This window comes from Solea solea, chromosome 2 (assembly GCF_958295425.1).
Source record: "Solea solea chromosome 2, fSolSol10.1, whole genome shotgun sequence".
NCBI lineage: Eukaryota > Metazoa > Chordata > Actinopteri > Pleuronectiformes > Soleidae > Solea > Solea solea.
In genome coordinates, this window is record NC_081135.1 from 627,501 (window position 1) to 645,000 (window position 17,500).

Here is a 17,500-nt window from a genome sequence, read left to right on the forward strand (position 1 = left end):
CGTGGCCTGCTTGTATAAACCGTAGAGTTCAATCATTTCTAACTTCTCTGGTCTCTGTTTCAGGACTTTCACCTCCTCCACAGCTGTGTCAAACAAGTCCTGTGTCCACAAGAGAGACAACAACATGAGACAACAACAAGACACAACAACATGAGACACAACAAGAGACAACAACAAGAGACACAACATGAGACAACAACAACATGAGACACAACAAGAGACACAACAAGAGACAACAACAAGAGACACAACATGAGACAACAACAACATGAGACACAACAAGAGACAACAACAAGAGACACAACATGAGACAACAACAACATGAGACAACAACAACAACATGAGACAACAACAAGAGACACAACAAGAGACACAACATGAGACACAACATGAGACACAACAAGAGACAACAACAGACAACATGAGACACAACATGAGACACAACAACAAGAGACACAACAAGAGACACAACAACAGACAACATGAGACACAACAACATGAGACACAACAAGAGACAACAACAAGAGACAACAACAAGAGACACAACAAGAGACAACAACAGACAACATGAGACACAACAAGAGACAACAACATGAGACAACAACATGAGACACAAGAGACACAACAACATGAGACACAAGAGACAACATGAGACACAACATGAGACAACAACAAGAGACAACAACATGAGACACAACAACATGAGACACAAGAGACAACAACAAGAGACACAACAACATGAGACACAACAAGAGACAACACAACATGAGACAAGAGACACAACAACAAGAGACAACATGAGACACAACAAGAGACAACATGAGACACAACAACAAGAGACAACATGAGACACAACAAGAGACAACATGAGACACAACAAGAGACAACACAACACGAGACACAACAGCATGAGACACAACAACAAGAGACAACATGAGACAAGAGACACAACAACAAGAGACAACATGATACACAACAACATGAGACACAAGAGACAACAACAGGAGACACAACAAGAGACAACATAAGACACAACATGAGACACAATAACATGAGACACAACAAGAGACACAACAACATGAGACACAACAAGAGACAAAACAACATGAGACACAACAACATGAGAGACAACAAGAGACAACATGAGACAACAGAAAACAACATGAGACAACATGAGACACAACAAGAGACAACATGAGACACAACAAGAGAAAACATGAGACACAACAACAGAGACAACAACCACATGAGACACAACAACATGAGACAGGATGAGACATAACAACATGAGACAACCACATGAGACAACAACAATGAGACAAAACAAGAAACAACCACAAGACAACAATGAGACACAACAAGTGACACACACAAACCGGGAGACAGACAGACAGACAGACAGACACACAGAGAGAGAGAGAGAGAGACAGAGAGAAAAGAAGCTCTGTGAGTTGAGACTGAATCACACAGTCAGGTTCTCTGGAGACACACGTGGATCAGAGTCTGGTTACAATCCAACACCAGTACAAGGGTTATTATGGGATAGAGAGAGAGAGAGAGAGAGAGAGAGAGAGAGAGAGAGAGAGAGAGTAGGTAGGTGTGTGTGTGTGTGTACTCACAGTCATGGCGGCAGAGAGTGAGTCTCTCTCGTGGATGTATTATAAGAACTGAACGTAGCTCCGCCCCCTCTGCCGTGAAGACAAAAGTGTCATGGTGGCCACTCGTGGTACTGCAACAAAAAACACTCATGCAGCCCAAAAAGCAATTTTCCCATTGGGTAAAAGTCTTCACAGGACACCTGGAGACATGGACACAGGACACCTGGAGACATGGACACATGTTTATAATCTACATTTTTAATTCATGGAGTTTCATATTTCTAAAAACCTTCCTAAAAGTCAGAAAAAGACCAGACAAAAAAACAAACATATTTCCCGGGTACGTTCTCATACCCGGAAGTGTTCTCGGTCCGCCCATTTTACCCAGTATGCATCGGGTGTTGACTTGAGTATCCCAGAATGCATTTCGCCGGAACATATCGGCAGAGAAAACACATGAAACCCTGAAATAATCGCGGGACGCACTTTTCTGATGATTTGAAGCGAGAAATGAGTCATTTCCATTCAAACACGTGGTTAGAGTCAAGAGAGCAAGTATTGACACGAGCTCGCTGCTCACTGTGGCCGCCACAGAGCAGCCTTACGGCGGCCTGCCGTGGTCAAAGGACCCGCCGCTGCCTCACACGGATCTCTGCGGAGATCTGATGTAAATATATTAGATTTATACTAATATACTATAATATAGTAGATTTTACTTATTTATTTTAACTTTCAACTTTAGATTTAGTCTCACGGTCATTGTATATGCATATTTTATATATGTATATATATACACGTATATATATATATACACGTGTATATACACACACACACACACACACGTATATATATTTACGACTCAACTCCATACTGAAGCGTTTGGTGCCACCCTCACACACACACACTCCCTCCTGTTGTTGTTCTTGTCAGTCTGGTCTGACTGGTCCTGGTCCTGGTCCTGCAGTTGTTGAGGGCGTGTGACAGCAGATCAGTATCTGTGATGTTTCCACCTGAGTGAAGACAAAAACATACCTTCATTCTGAGCTCAGAGGCAAACGACTCTCATCTCAACATACATACATACTTACATGTCAAACCAAACACACAACTCTACACAACCACTGTAATGTTATTACAACGTGTCACTAATGTTCCAAACGACACTTCTTTTGCTTGTGTTCGACTTCTTTTGTGTTTCAAATGTGATCGACGTTTCAAAAAAAGCCGTTTTACCAAAAATATTCACAGATTATAAAACTTATATTATGTTGATGAAAACGTCACAAAATGTTGTTAAAATGTTTCCAACGTCCAAAATATATTAATTTGACCAAAAAACAGAAACACATGAGTGTTTATAACTGGTGACATAATTAATCACAACATTTTTAGTACAACGCCCGAAAATGAAATATTTTATGCTCCAATATTTGACTTACTGTATAAAATGTTGCTTGTGATGTTATTAAAATATGTTTCTAACTTTACAAAAACTTATATACGTATAACATTTTTGAAAACTGATATAAAATGTTAATCAAACATGTTACAATGTAAAGTTTTCTAATGTTGAAAATGAACGTAACAGATGTTATAAAATATCACTTAAAAAACCAAAACATCACAAAAACACGTTTAAGTTTCAAATTCATTTAAATTTCCAAACATTTACAGCATAAAACCTTCAGTTTTCTGTATGTCAGTGACACTTCTTCACCACAAGATGGCAGCATCCACACACGTGTCACCTGCTTCTCTCCTGTTCCATTAACTACAACATGTCAAAGGCACTTACCAGTGTTTGTCCACAAGGTGGCAGCATCCACACACATGTGAAAACCTGACAAGATTCATTCAGGAAAAAACTTCACATAGAAAAGAACAGAAACCATTTTTATGTTGTAGGAGTTTTTGTTTTTACATTCAAATTTCGTAGCGTTAAAAAAAAAAATGTTCTTCACGTAACACGATCATCTTTGGCAACAAAGTTAGCAACATTTTTTATACAAGACATTTCAACGATACAATTCGATTTTTTTCCACATTCACATTCACACGTTCACACAGAATACGAAGCAAATTTTTGTAGTTACGTACAAAGTCCACGCACCGGTGCGGGGAGACACAAATTGTGACACTACATTAGCGCTTTTCTCTTCAGTAACTCGCGGGTAAGTCGGTGCGAAGATTCTTCCGAGGTCGCAATGCTTCAGAAATGAGAGTAGGCGGGACAGGAAGTTAGCCAGGAAGTAAACATATGTAATACAGTAGTTGGTTGAAATGAACTGATTCACGGTGGATGTTGTACAAAGAATGATTAGCAGAGTGCGAGTTAGCAAACGTATATACTTATTTTAAAGACAAAGAGCGATATGTTGTACGCTACATTTCACATTTTTAAAATGGTGCAGTCACACGGAATACAAAGCACATTTTTGAGATTACGTAAAAAGTCTGCGCATTGACACAAGGACGCGCCAATTTTACATCTCCTTTACGCTACATTTGGGTTTTTTTCTCTTCAGTAACTCACGATGTAAAAGTCTCAGGGGCCAGTCGGTCGGCGGAACAGGAAGTGAGCCAGGAAGTGCTAGACACAATAGAAACAATTCTATTTTTTTTTTTTTTTATAAAACCTCATAAGTACATAAATGTGTTCACGTGGAATACAAAGCTAATTTTTGAGATTACGTACAAAAGACGCTAATTTTTCAGCCTCTTCAGTAACTCACGATGTAGCGTCTGAAAAGACCAGGCAGTGCGAAGATTCTTCCGATGTCGTGATCAGAAATATAAATAATCAATAATAATAATAAAAATGTCCGTCACGTCCGCGTGTGTGTGTGTGTGTGTGTGAACGCACCGCAACAAATCTTTGACACTGATTAAAAATACTCCCGATGTTTCTGTTTGCGATGTCGCGTCTTTGTCATCAATAACATCGGACATCAGACATCTCGCCAAACAGAAGCAGCTCCACTCGCCTCCTGTTAAAATAAAAACAAAAGAAAAAAAGATTGTATTTCCTGTTCCCCTTTCACAATAAAAGCCATTCTGATGCTTTTATTGTGAAGGTGCAGCAGCAGGAAGTGTTAGTTTATACAGCGTTTCAGACCCCTGGTTTCTAACACTAAATACATAAATATGTTTTAATGATTATTTTTTATTCTTTGACACTCTTAAAGGGACAGTACACAGTAAATATGGAGTCACAATGACGTCAGATATAAGTTGGTTTTTCACTTTCAATTTGTTTGTAGTGGAACATTTTAGGGATTTAAACGGAGATTCTGAGAATAAATAATGAGGTCAAACTAAGAAACGCCGTGAGTTTGTTAAAAATCAACATAAATGATTGGATTTAAGGAGCTTCAGTCATTCACACGTTACTGACGTCCTCCACGTCGTCGTGCAGCCGCGTGAAGCGCACGTGCTGGTTCTTCTCCCAGCCGCGGCGAATCCGCCGCAGCCGCAGCGCCACGCACGGCAGGAAGAGGGCGACGCGGCCCAGCAGCACCAGCAGAGGGAGCAGGAGGACCAGGACGAAGGTGGGCGGCAGGTTGAAGTGGTACCGGTCCGCCTGGAAGGCCCGGTCCCAGCCGAAGAGGAGGGTGTGCAGGGTGGCCATGAAGAGGGCGCAGTAACCCAGAGAGGACTGCAGGGGGCGCAACACATTAACACACGCTCATTATAACAACAACAACAACAACAACAACAACAACAATAATAATAATAGTAATAATAATAATAATAATAATAATAATAATGATAATGATAATGAAAATTTGTGAATAATCTTGACCTGTGGTTTAAATAAAAACACACACACACACTAATCTGACTAATCTGACTGTCATGGGATTATAGAGAGATGAGAGGAGAGGAGACCAAATAAAGGTGATAATAAATGAGAGGGAAGGAGGAGAGGAAACATTAGAAAACACAAACGAGAGGAAAAGAAGCAAGGAAAGGAAACTAAAATAAGTGAGGAAAGAAGGGATGACAACGCAGGGGAAGAAGGAGAAAGGAGAGGAAACAGAAGAAAAAGGTAAGGAAATGGCTTTGGGAGAGGAAGCAAGAGGAGAAGAGGAGAGGGAGCATGAGGAGAATGAATGAGAGGAAAAGGAGGAGAGGACAGGTAATGAGGAGAGGTGACAAGGAAGAATATGCGGAAGGAGAATAAGAAAGAAGAGGGAAAAAAGAGGAGAGAAGGTTAGGATATGAAACAATAGAGGAGAGGAGGAAGGAAAGGACAGAGGAGAGGAAACAGGAGACAAAATGGAAGCGAAGGAAACTAAGTTAGGAAAGGAATGTAGAGGAGAGGAGAGAAGAGGGTGAGTCATGAGTTTCAGCTGTGTGTGTGTGTGTGTGTGTGTGTGTGTGAGAGAGTGCGTTTGAGTGTGTGTGTGTGTGTGTGTGTGCGTGTGTGTGTGTGAGAGAGTGCGTGTGTGTGTGTGTGAGAGAGTGCGTTTGTGTGTGTGTGTGAGAGTGTGTGTGTATGTGAGAGTGCGTGTGTGTGTGTGAGAGTGTGTGTGTGTGTGTGTGAGAGTGTGTGCGTGCTAGTGTGTGTGACAGTGCGTGTGTGTGTGTGTGAGAGTGCGTGTGTGTGTGTGAGAGAGTGCGTGTGTGTGTGTGTGTGAGTGAGAGAGTGCGTGTGTGTGTGAGAGAGTGCGTGTGTGTGTGTGTGAGAGTGCGTGTGTGTGTGTGTGTGTGTGTGAGAGTGAGAGAGTGCGTGTGTGTGTGAGAGACTGCGTGTGTGACAGTGTGTGTGTGTGTGTGAGAGAGTGTGTGTGTGACAGTGTGTGTGTGTGTGAGAGAGTGTGTGTGTGACAGTGTGTGTGTGTGTGAGAGTGCGTGTGTGACAGTGTGTGTGTGTGTGTGAGAGAGAGTGCGTGTGTGACAGTGTGTGTGTGTGTGTGTGAGAGAGTGCGTGTGTGACAGTGTGTGTGTGTGTGTGTGAGAGAGTGCGTGTGTGACAGTGTGTGTGTGTGTGAGAGAGAGTGCGTGTGTGACAGTGTGTGTGTGTGTGTGTGAGAGAGTGCGTGTGTGACAGTGTGTGTGTGTGTGTGTGAGAGAGTGCGTGTGTGACAGTGTGTGTGTGTGAGAGAGAGTGCGTGTGTGACAGTGTGTGTGTGTGTGTGAGAGAGTGCGTGTGTGACAGTGTGTGTGTGTGTGTGAGAGAGAGTGCGTGTGTGACAGTGTGTGTGTGTGTGTGTGAGAGAGTGCGTGTGTGACAGTGTGTGTGTGTGTGTGTGAGAGAGAGTGTGTGTGTGTGACAGTGTGTGTGTGTGTGTGAGAGTGCGTGTGTGACAGTGTGTGTGTGTGTGTGTGTGTGTGTGAGAGAGAGTGCGTGTGTGACAGTGTGTGTGTGTGTGTGAGAGAGTGCGTGTGTGACAGTGTGTGTGTGTGTGTGAGAGAGAGTGCGTGTGTGACAGTGTGTGTGTGTGTGTGTGAGAGAGAGTGCGTGTGTGACAGTGTGTGTGTGTGTGTGTGTGTGAGAGAGAGTGCGTGTGTGACAGTGTGTGTGTGTGTGTGTGTGTGTGTGTGTGTGAGAGAGTGCGTGTGTGACAGTGTGTGTGTGTGTGAGAGAGAGTGCGTGTGTGACAGTGTGTGTGTGTGTGTGAGAGTGCGTGTGTGTGTGTGTGTGTGAGAGAGTGCGTGTGTGACAGTGTGTGTGTGTGTGAGAGAGAGTGCGTGTGTGACAGTGTGTGTGTGTGTGTGTGTGTGAGAGTGCGTGTGTGTGTGTGTGTGAGAGAGTGCGTGCGTGACAGTGTGTGCGTGTGTGTGAGTGCTTGCGTGTGTGTGTGTGTGTGTGTGTGTGAGAGAGAGTGCGTGCGTGACAGTGTGTGTGTGTGAGTGAGTGAGAGTGTGTGTGCGCGCGCGTGTGAGTGCTTGCGTGTGTGCGTGTACCTGTATGAAGCTGAACTCCCTCCAGTTGGTGGCGCTGCTCACTGAGGGCAGTGATGTGACGGCGAGCAGCGACAGCAGACCCAGAGCCATGATCCCTGCAGACAGATACAGCTCCATCCTCCACACGTCCTCGTCCACCCACGCGTCCTTCACGCCGTCCTCCACCTGCACGACAGACACCCGAGTCATGGCTGCGTCACAGCGCCACCCTGTGGCCACTCTCCTCCTCCTCCTCCTCCTCTCACCTGTCTGACGGCGGTGGCGAGCAGCGCGTAGCGCGCCGACTTCCTCAGGGGGAGACACAGGCTGTAGACGGCGTGAAGAGCTGCACACAGGAAGCTGCACAGTCCAAACTGCTTCCTCCTGGTTAACCAGCGGTCCAGCCAGCTCGGGAAGCGTCTGTACTTCGTGCCGCGCCGCAGCTGGAGGACGGCGGCGCACAGACCGGGCAGGTAGACCAGCGCCAGCATCACCAAGGCAACGGACGGAAGCGTGGTGTTGAGCGTCTCTATGGGCATCCTGTAGAAAACACTCTTCCCCTCTTTGACGAAGGGGTGAAGGACGTCGTGCAGGAAGTTGTAGAGGTAGAAGAAGACGAACAGGGACAGCGTGCAGAGGACGGGGACGTGCCAGGACGGAAACAGGTGGAAGGGAAGGTTTTCCACGTCCAGAGCGGAGGACAGGAGGCCCATGTCCACGGGGACGAACCCGATCCTGCGACAAAGCTGCATGACACAGTTCTTGGCCCGGTGATCGTCACTGCAGAGGAACACCTGAACAACAAAGACCACAGACGTCTGACTCCTCCCCCTCCACCATGGCTGAGGATTTGTGACCACACACACACACATACATCTCCAAAGATTCTGATAACCGTAATCTGACTGATCAACAAACCTTAAAGTAAAACAGAATAATAAACAAACCATGGATTAAAGGCTCTTAGTCTCAGTATTAGCTAGATTATAATCCGTCCTACCTGCCTGCTTCCGTCGCGAGGTCCCACCTGGAGCGTCCACGCCGATATGGTGTTAAAGCCTTTGACCACGGAGCTCTCGGGGAACATGTCGGCCAGCACGCTGGCGTTTGAAGGTCCGTCTCGGTTCATACGCAGACCGTTGCTCACGTCCACCAGCGTCTTCCTCGCCAGCACCGGCCTCAGAGGAAGCAGCGTGGAGTGATGTTCAGGGAACACGGCGACGAAGATCAGGTCAGCGTGAGTGACTGCCTCCACCTGAGAGGTCACCTGGTGAGACACGAGCGACGACACAGACGTCAACGCTGACAAGAGAGCTTTAACAACATGTTCACCACACACACACACACACACACACACACATGAAGCCTGTCAAACATCCTTAATCCATGTCAAGAAACCTCCAATTTAATGCATGGGCTGTTCCCACAAAACTGCCACGGTGTCACATTTAAACTGGGATTATCTGTGTGTGTAATAACAGTTATTATGCCAGCTGCTTGACATCAGAAACACAAGAGCAGCAGTTCTGGTGAGAATGTAAATGTTCAGTGTCACCTCGGTGTCTTCAGGGAACACACACGAGCAGCGCTTAGGGTTCCGGCTCCCCACCACCACGTGGTAGCCCGACGCCACCAGCCGCCGGGCCAGAGAGCGGGCAAAGTCGCCCGTACCCAGGATGCAGATGAGCGGATCTCCAGGGTCACATGAGGTGGCTTCCAGACCCCAGGAGCCCCCTCCTCCTCCTCCTCCTCCTCCTCCTCCTCCTCCTGCTCCTCCTCCTCCTCCTCCTCGCACCAAAGGCCTGGACATGTCTTCAGGCATCATGCACGGACACAGCTGCAGAAACAACACAGTTCTGTTTATTTACATCCCTGACATTAATGTTCTCTGCAGTGTGAACACATTAGTGAATAAAAAGCTTGTTCCACTGTTTCCTCACTCACTCACTCACTCACTCACTCACTCACTCACTCACTCACTCTCTCTTTCTCTCTCTCACACACTCTCTCTCACTCACTCACTCACACTCTCTCTCACTCACTCACACACTCTCTCTCTCTCTCTCTCACTCACACTCTCTCTCTCTCACTCACTCACTCAAACTCTCTCTCACTCACTCACACTCTCTCTCACTCACTCACACACTCTCTCACTCACACTCTCTCTCTCTCTCTCTCACTCACTCACACTCTCTCTCTCTCACTCACACTCTCTCTCTCTCTCTCTCACTCACTCACACACTCTCTCTCTCTCTCACTCACTCACTCACTCAAACTCTCTCTCACTCACTCACACTCTCTCTCTCTCTCTCTCACTCACACACTCTCTCTCTCTCTCACTCACACACTCTCTCTCTCTCTCACTCACTCACTCAAACTCTCTCTCACTCACTCACTCTCTCACTCACTCACACTCTCTCTCACTCACACACTCTCTCTCTCTCTCACTCACACACTCTCTCTCTCTCTCTCTCACTCACTCACTCAAACTCTCTCTCACTCACTCTCTCACTCACACACTCTCTCTCTCTCTCACTCACACACTCTCTCTCTCTCTCACTCACTCACTCAAACTCTCTCTCACTCACTCTCTCACTCACTCACTCACACTCTCTCTCACTCACACTCACTCTCTCACTCACTCACTCACTCACTCACCACTGGTTGCTAGCCGTCGATCGATGACACGTGATGAACTAACATTGAACCTAAAATGAAGAACAACATGAGACATAGATTAAATACATTTAGGTTTAAGTTAACTTACACCTCCTCGCGCAGCCACTCAGAGCCCACGGTGGAGCCCACGGTGGAGCCCACGGTGGAGCCCACGGTGGAGCCCACGGTGGAGCCCACGGTGGAGCCCACGGTGGAGCCCACGGTGGAGCCCACGGTGGAGCCCACGGTGGAGCCCACGGTGGAGCGTTGTTACTAACACGTAAACGCAGCTGTGGTGTAAACACAGGGCCGCTGGTCACTGGACTCTGAGCCGTATTTCACGTCACACGAGCACAAGTAAAACACAGTTTGAATGAAAGTTCTATGTTAAACTCACGCTGAGCAGCGAGAGCGCAAACGTTAAATGGTCAGAATCGCAAACGGAGCCTCGCTTCAGGGTTCAGTCGCGACAGGACGGAACACCTTGCTCGGAAACTTTACGTCGCAATAAAGTTTCTCCTTGAAAAACGGGACGACGCCATTAAGCTGAGGCTCACACGGTGATAAAAGAACCCTCCGCGCGTCACGAGTGTCACTAGTGTCACGAGTGTCACTATAGTCACGAGTGTCACTGTTTCCCGCTCCCCGCGGCTGCATTTAACGCGCTTTAGCCACGTTTATAACTTTATTTCACTCACCGAGCTGCTTTGCCGCTCTCGCTCAACTGCTGCGGGTCTTCCTGATAACATGACGCAACTGCCAAAGCCCCGCCCTGACCACGCCCCCACGTGTGTGAAGGAGATAAAGCAGCAGAAAGAGCTCGTGAGTGAAATAAACCACTTCAAGGCCAACTTTATGAGAAAAGAAGGAAATATAAAAGATACAGTAAAGACAGATGATAAAATAATAAAATATAAATCAGTGCAAAGTCTGATTTCACTGAAAAACCCAGTGTTTTTATGATTGCTGTGAATTTGCTGCCAAACAGAGAAGTATTTGACCAACTTTACATGGATAAGTGTGTGTGTGTGTATTGCACGGACTATGACTGTGACTAAGACTCACCCAAATAAAATCTACACGTTCACGTCTTTATCTCACTGTGACACTGACGTTTGTAAACCACTCACTCTCCCACACCAAAGCCCACAGACAAAACCAGTGAGTTTAGCTGCTGGTCCTCTGCTGCCTCGTGTGGTCACTTTGTGTCACTAAGTTAAGTCTAAATGAAATAAGACTTAGTAACTTAGTGATGGAGGCAGCAGTGTGTGTGTGTGTGTGTGTGTGTGTGTGTGACAGACAGCTGCAGCGTCTCACACACACACACACACACACACACGTCTTCCTCTGTGCTGTGTCTGTGACAGTGACGTCCTGTCACATGGTCACATCATCATCATCATCATCATCATCATCATCATCACCACGTGTGACCTTGTCTCAGACTGAACTGGTTTCATGTGGGCTGAGCGTTGATGTTGATGTTGATGTTGGATCAGAAACTCTTAGTTACTGTAAACAAACACAGTGAATCTCATAAAACACACGGCTCAGGTGTGTGTGTGTGTGTGTGTGTTCTGGGAGATGTATGGTTTCCATGGTTACACGGTTAGCTTGGGGAGGTTCAACCTTTAGCAGCAGACTCACTGAAGTCATGTGAACAGAGTTTGACCTGCAGTCACATGACCTTTTTTCCACCCTACAGTACCAACATGATAACAGTGGGATAATTATATATATATATATATATATGTACATATATATATATATGTACATATATATATGTATATATATATATATATATATATGTATGTATAACTTTTCTGCAGAAAAACACTGTTATTTTACAGTTTTGGTCTAATTTATTTCCTGATATCGCTCACAGGAAGCAGCCGTGTCACCACAGGGCTTCAGATAATCCGTGTGTCCAGACCTGAGATGATTCCTCCTAAATCCTCTGTGACACACACACACACACACACACACAGAGGACAAGAATCAATAGCTGCTTTTTATTTATTTATTTCTCTCTTTTTTATTCAGTGACCGTTTAAACGTAAACAAACGTTGATGACATCATCAATGAAGTCATCACGTGTGACTGAACGACGCTGACAATCTGGATTAAGAGGCATCATCTGGATTAAGAAGCTCATTAAAAACAGGACTGGAGTCACATGTGGACAAATTCAAACACCTCGGATCCATTTCCTGTCTCTGTTATTGTGTGTGTGTGTGTGTGTGTGTGTGTGTGAGCAGCTGTGATCCTGCCCTCAGACATTTTCCCTGTGACATTGAAAAGACCCCAAACATGCTCTCATTATTATTCCCCTGCTGTTTTCACAGCTTTACAACACTGACATGTAACATACACAACACTAGGATCAGATAATATAATCAAATATAATATAATATGATATGACATGACATAATATTCATGTTTATTGTGCTGAATGAAGAACATTCATGGTGATTTACTCTCAAGTGTCACCAGAGGGCGCTGCATCTTTGCCTTCTTTTCCTCTTTGTGACGTTTTTTGTCATTTTTGGAAACAAAAGTCTCGATAACGCGACAACATTTTGCAAAATGTTTTTTCGTTTGTGACATTTGTGAAAATATAAATCATTTTTTTAACCCTCACAAAATATCATTTGTCATGTTTTTGTCACATTTTCTTTGAAAACATCACATTTTTTGAAACTTTTTTGTTAACGTCAGTGATTTGAAGATCATATTTTTTGTAAAATTACAATATTTTACAATTTCTATGGTAATATTGCACATTTTTTGTAAGATTAGCAACACAGTATTTAGATTATAACATTTTGTTACACGTTTTGGCAACGGAAGGGATTTTTTAACCCTTACCAGTTTTTGTGAATTACAAAATTTTGTGAAACTTTTTTATAACATCACCTTTTTTATGTAAGTGAAATGTGTTTATAACAATGCAATGTTTTTATTTTCATATAAAATATCATTTGACATGTTTTGTGTCAGTTTTGTCACACACATTTTTTTGTTTTTTGTAGATTTTAAAACTTTTTAATGACATAAGTCAAACATTACAAAGATTTTTTTACTTTCGTTTTTTTACGTAAGTGAATATTTAGTGTCAAATAGTTTTGTAACATATTAAAATATCCTGACACTTCTGACACAAACGCTAAGTCACAGAAGGTTTTTTGTCTATTAAAAATAAAGATATTAAAGCATCATTTCCGTCTCTAAAGTGATGAAATGTGATGATTGAGAACATTTATTCAGAGTGAAGCCGTAAAGACACATTTATACGACGTCTCGCGCACACATAAATAATAATATACGTTTTTATGGCTGTGAAACGACTGAAATGACTGAGTGAATAAATCGTGTGTTTAATGGCTTCTCTGCCCCGCTGAGGTTTAAATGTAAACTTCTGTTTAAATATGAATTTATTTTGAAATGATTTGAATATTTCAACCCTGCGCTGAATAAACATGTGACACACGCGCGCACACGCGCGCAGGTTTTACGCACTGGCCTCACTTCTGCGTTCAAGTCAGCCAAGTCAAGTGTCAAGTCAGTCACAAACAAACAAAGCACTTCCTGTTTACATTTACAAAATAAAAGCCCCCTAAAGCTGCAAATCTGCTGTCACAGGTGAAAAAGAACCTCTTTATAACTTTATTTAATTTACGTTTATATTAAAAAAATAAGCTGTTCTAAAATACTCATTCATTCTAAGACATTAGATTTGTTTGAATTGATCCACGTTTTAATGAATGAAAGATAAATGTTATCAAAAAAAAAGTTATAAAGCAGAATAAAGTTTAAAAAAATGTTTTTGTGACTTTAGAAAAGTTGTAAGGTTACAAAGTTCTATTTATGTTATTCTATAGTTATTATTATTGTTATTATTAATAATAATAATAATAATAAGAAGAAGTGATAAGTGTTCTTTACATTCACAAACAAAGGTTTTTGACACAGTATAAAATATATTAATCATATAATTTAAGATATAAAATAGTTAAATTAAGTATTTAAACGATAAAAAGATCATCACGTTGTAAATGTGTTGAAACGTCATAAAATAAAACTTGTGAGCTGTGCTTTTATTTTGAAGGCCGCCTCTCTTCTTTACGGTCTCGTGCTCGCTAACTTGAGGAGCAGGACGCAGCCGGACGCGGTTGTGGTCCAGACGCGCTCAGACCCACAACAGGAGTCCGGAGCAGAGTCTCCACAGCTGGATGAAGACATGAAATCTTAATCTTAATCCTGATCCTAAACCTAATCTTAGATTTTGGGTTTTGGTTCTTCTTGCTCCTCTGTCATCATTCCCGTCCATAGCGGCTCCACGCGGCTCCTCTCCTCCTGTGCCGGACTCGCAGGGACCCGGTGCTCGTTGTTGTGTGCGGTGTTTGCGCTCGCGATGGTGGTTCTGGTTCTGGTCCTCGTGGTCCCGCTGCTGCTGCTCGGCTCGTCTCAGTCCTCCGCGCGCCACTTTGAGATGATGGGAACCTGTCGCATGGTGTGTGACCCGTACACCCCGAAACCCGGAGCGTCCAGCGCCATGGAGGTGATCCACAACCTGGACGATGCGGCTCCGCAGCCGCGGGTGGCGCAGGGGGGGCGCGGGGAGCCGGGGAGGGCGGGTAAACCCGGACCCAGAGGCCCGCCGGGAGAACCAGGACCCCCGGGACCCAGAGGTCCACCGGGACCGAGGGGCGACAGTAAAGTGTCCTTCCCGGCGCTGAGCGGGGCTGCTCCAGGACCAGGACCCGGACCAGGACCCGCGGACTCGGACAATGTGAACTTGACCAGCACCAGCACCAGCACCTTCCGGATCGCGTTCTACGTGGGTCTGAAAAACCCGCACGAGGGATACGAGGTGTTAAAGTTCGACGACGTCATCACGAACCTGGGGAACAACTACGACCCGAGCAGCGGGAAGTTCACGTGCCATGTGTCCGGAATCTACTTCTTCACCTACCACGTGCTCATGCGCGGCGGGGACGGAACCAGCATGTGGGCCGACCTGTGCAAGAACGGACAGGTGACCAACACGTGACCAACACGTGACCAGTACACAAACAAACAAAAAACAACAAACAAATCCGCTTATTCCAAATTACGCACACTTTACGCACAGCAGCGCCTGAGGCGCAACCGTCCACCGTCGCGTTACGCAGCTTCACGTTCACCTGATTCACGTGAATCACGTTCTTAATGAGTTCTCACTCGTGTTTCTGTTCACGTCCATGCGCGTGCACACTCCGTTTGCCAGCGGCGCTCGTGCGTAAATCCCGAGTTTTATTCCCTGCTGCACCTAAAACAAAAAAAATCCCTGCAGATCTGAGGTCACATTGTTACCATAGAGACAATACACCATAACACTGATATAATATCGATATTATATTGATATTATATTGTACATCTGTGATTTTTGTGAGATTATTGGTGACAGGAGTGATTTTTGTGAGATTGGTGACAGGAGTGATTTTTGTGAGATTATTGGTGACAGGAGTGATTGGTGACAGGAGTGATTTTTGTGAGATTATTGGTGACAGGCGTGATTTTTGTGAGATTATTGGTGACAGGCGTGATTTTTGTGATGTGCTTGTCTGACACGTTTGGTCACATAGTTTGTTTTAAATGTAAAATCAGTGACATTCATTTGTTTATTTCCAGAGGAAAATCACATATGAACCAGATGAGGGTATATTATGGACAGAAGGCTCCGCCCCTAATGTTAAAGAATCAAATTTTACATTTATTGTAATAAAACTGTTATTTAGGTGAAGATAAGTGATGAGGACTGTTCATGTCTCATTCAAACACACATAAGTGTTAAGGTCACATTTCTATTATTCTATTCAGAGCCACAGTCTCTCTGTGTGTGTGTGTGTCTGTCTGTGTGTGTGTGTGTGTGTGTGTGTCTCTGCCCCTGAGCTCCACATGATCTTTCCTCGTCTGCTTTTCTATTTCTGTCTCTGTCCTCCCTTTGTGTGCGTGTCTCTCTGTCTCTGTGTGTGTGTATGTGTGTGTGTGTGTGTCCAGGTCCGGGCCAGTGCCATCGCTCAGGACGCCGATCAGAACTACGACTACGCCAGCAACAGCGCCGTGCTGCACCTGGACTCTGGGGACGAGGTCTACGTCAAACTGGACGGCGGCAAAGCTCACGGAGGAAACAACAACAAGTACAGCACCTTCTCTGGCTTCATCCTGTACCCCGACTAAACCACAACAACAACAACAACAACCACAACAACAACAACAACAACAAGTACAGCACCTTCTCTGGCTTCATCCTGTACCCCGACTAAACCACAACAACAACAACAACAACAACAACAACAAGTACAGCACCTTCTCTGGCTTCATCCTGTACCCCGACTAAACCACAACAACAACAACAACAACAAGTACCGCACCTTCTCTGGCTTCATCCTGTACCCCGACTAAACCACAACAACAACAACAACAACAACAACAACAAGTACAGCACCTTCTCTGGCTTCATCCTGTACCCCGACTAAACCACAACCACCACAACAACAACAACAACAACAACAACAACAACAAGTACAGCACCTTCTCTGGGGGGTATTCCATCAACGTAGCTAAGAATTGCCAGACTTAGGTGTAAGCTTGAAGCTTGACTAAGCTCCACTTCTCAATCTAGCTCCAAGCCGTTCCATCAAGTGAAATCAGCTGGCTCCACCTGACGCTTAGTCAAGCCTCACCTGTTAAGCCTCAACTTGTGCACGCCCACAGGGAAAATAAAAAGCCCATTCTAGTCGAGCACGGAAACTGTGAAAAATGCCGAAAAGCACGAGGAAAAGAACGTGCAGAGATGTTCTCCGCAGCGGAGCAAACCCTCCTCATGGAGATATATGAGGATTACAGCCACATAATCCCAAAGAAGGGCAATACCACGGCAATCAATAAAGTGAGGGGTGTGGCGTGGCAGAATATTGGCGACAGGCTGAATGTGTAAGTGACAAAGAAAATGAAGTATTTCAGCATCATCATGTTATATAAATCCTCCATCAAAGGGACAACATATATGGAGACAATAATCTACCAATTGATTTCTTGATGGTTTTTGTTTTAAACTGATCAATTATGTGGACCTATTAATGCAACCAAAGCCCTAAAATGAAAAGGAAAATCCCCAAAGAACAAAAAGAAAGTAACATTCATGTGAACATAATTAAAATAGCATTATTGTGAAATTCTCCATATTTGATCATTTGGCAGCCCTAGTAGTAATGTTAGAAAGTGATATTCATCACATTTATCAACTGAATGTTATGCAAATCGATGGGATAGCTTTCATTTATTTCCTGCATGGCCAATTGTATAGAAT

The 17,500-nt window shown here is 44.5% G+C and overlaps 3 protein-coding genes across 4 annotated transcripts in view; 1 reads left to right on the forward strand and 2 right to left on the reverse strand.

Moving 5' to 3' along the window:
* LOC131447399 (acyl-CoA-binding protein-like) overlaps window positions 1-1,940 on the reverse strand; it is a 2,593-nt gene extending 653 nt beyond the window's left edge. Inside the window, exons 1-2 of the mRNA XM_058619159.1 lie at window positions 1,620-1,940; window positions 1-99 (exon numbers count right to left, since the gene is read on the reverse strand). The exon at window positions 1-99 is cut by the window's left edge and continues 19 nt beyond it. Coding sequence (XP_058475142.1) covers window positions 1-99; window positions 1,620-1,625 — 105 coding nt within the window. The 5' untranslated portion in view covers window positions 1,626-1,940. The remainder of the gene's footprint in view (window positions 100-1,619) is intronic.
* A 1,292-nt stretch (window positions 1,941-3,232) lies between these two features.
* Window positions 3,233-10,902, reverse strand: LOC131447255 (metalloreductase STEAP3-like). 2 transcript variants are annotated; one of them, XM_058618898.1, is made up of 7 exons: window positions 10,844-10,902; window positions 10,146-10,195; window positions 9,043-9,324; window positions 8,488-8,754; window positions 7,754-8,281; window positions 7,509-7,673; window positions 3,233-5,253 (listed from the first exon to the last, which is right to left on the reverse strand). In XM_058618898.1, the coding sequence occupies exons 3-7, from the start codon at window positions 9,310-9,312 to the stop codon at window positions 4,978-4,980; spliced, it is 1,506 nt and encodes a 501-aa protein (XP_058474881.1). In that variant the 5' UTR covers window positions 9,313-9,324; window positions 10,146-10,195; window positions 10,844-10,902; the 3' UTR covers window positions 3,233-4,977. The 2 variants fall into 2 exon arrangements, with proteins under 2 accessions (XP_058474881.1, XP_058474891.1); XM_058618908.1 differs by lacking the exon at window positions 10,844-10,902 and adding an exon at window positions 10,543-10,814.
* A 3,632-nt stretch (window positions 10,903-14,534) lies between these two features.
* On the forward strand, window positions 14,535-16,490 carry c1ql2 (complement component 1, q subcomponent-like 2). The gene is made up of 2 exons (XM_058654745.1): window positions 14,535-15,184; window positions 16,189-16,490. The coding sequence occupies exons 1-2, from the start codon at window positions 14,561-14,563 to the stop codon at window positions 16,366-16,368; spliced, it is 804 nt and encodes a 267-aa protein (XP_058510728.1). The 5' UTR covers window positions 14,535-14,560; the 3' UTR covers window positions 16,369-16,490.
* The last annotated feature ends 1,010 nt before the right edge of the window (window positions 16,491-17,500 follow it).

Coding starts and splice junctions, on each gene's coding strand:
- LOC131447255 (XM_058618898.1), bottom strand. CDS start 9,312: ATGATGCCTGAAGACATGTCCAGGCCTTTGGTGCGAGGAGGAGGAGGA. Junction 8,755..9,042: donor TGTTCCCTGAAGACACCGAG/GTGACACTGAAC, acceptor GTGTCTCACCAG/GTGACCTCTCAGGTGGAGGC. Junction 7,674..7,753: donor TCGCCACCGCCGTCAGACAG/GTGAGAGGAGGA, acceptor TCTGTCGTGCAG/GTGGAGGACGGCGTGAAGGA.
- c1ql2 (XM_058654745.1), top strand. CDS start 14,561: ATGGTGGTTCTGGTTCTGGTCCTCGTGGTCCCGCTGCTGCTGCTCGGC. Junction 15,185..16,188: donor ACCTGTGCAAGAACGGACAG/GTGACCAACACG, acceptor GTGTGTGTCCAG/GTCCGGGCCAGTGCCATCGC.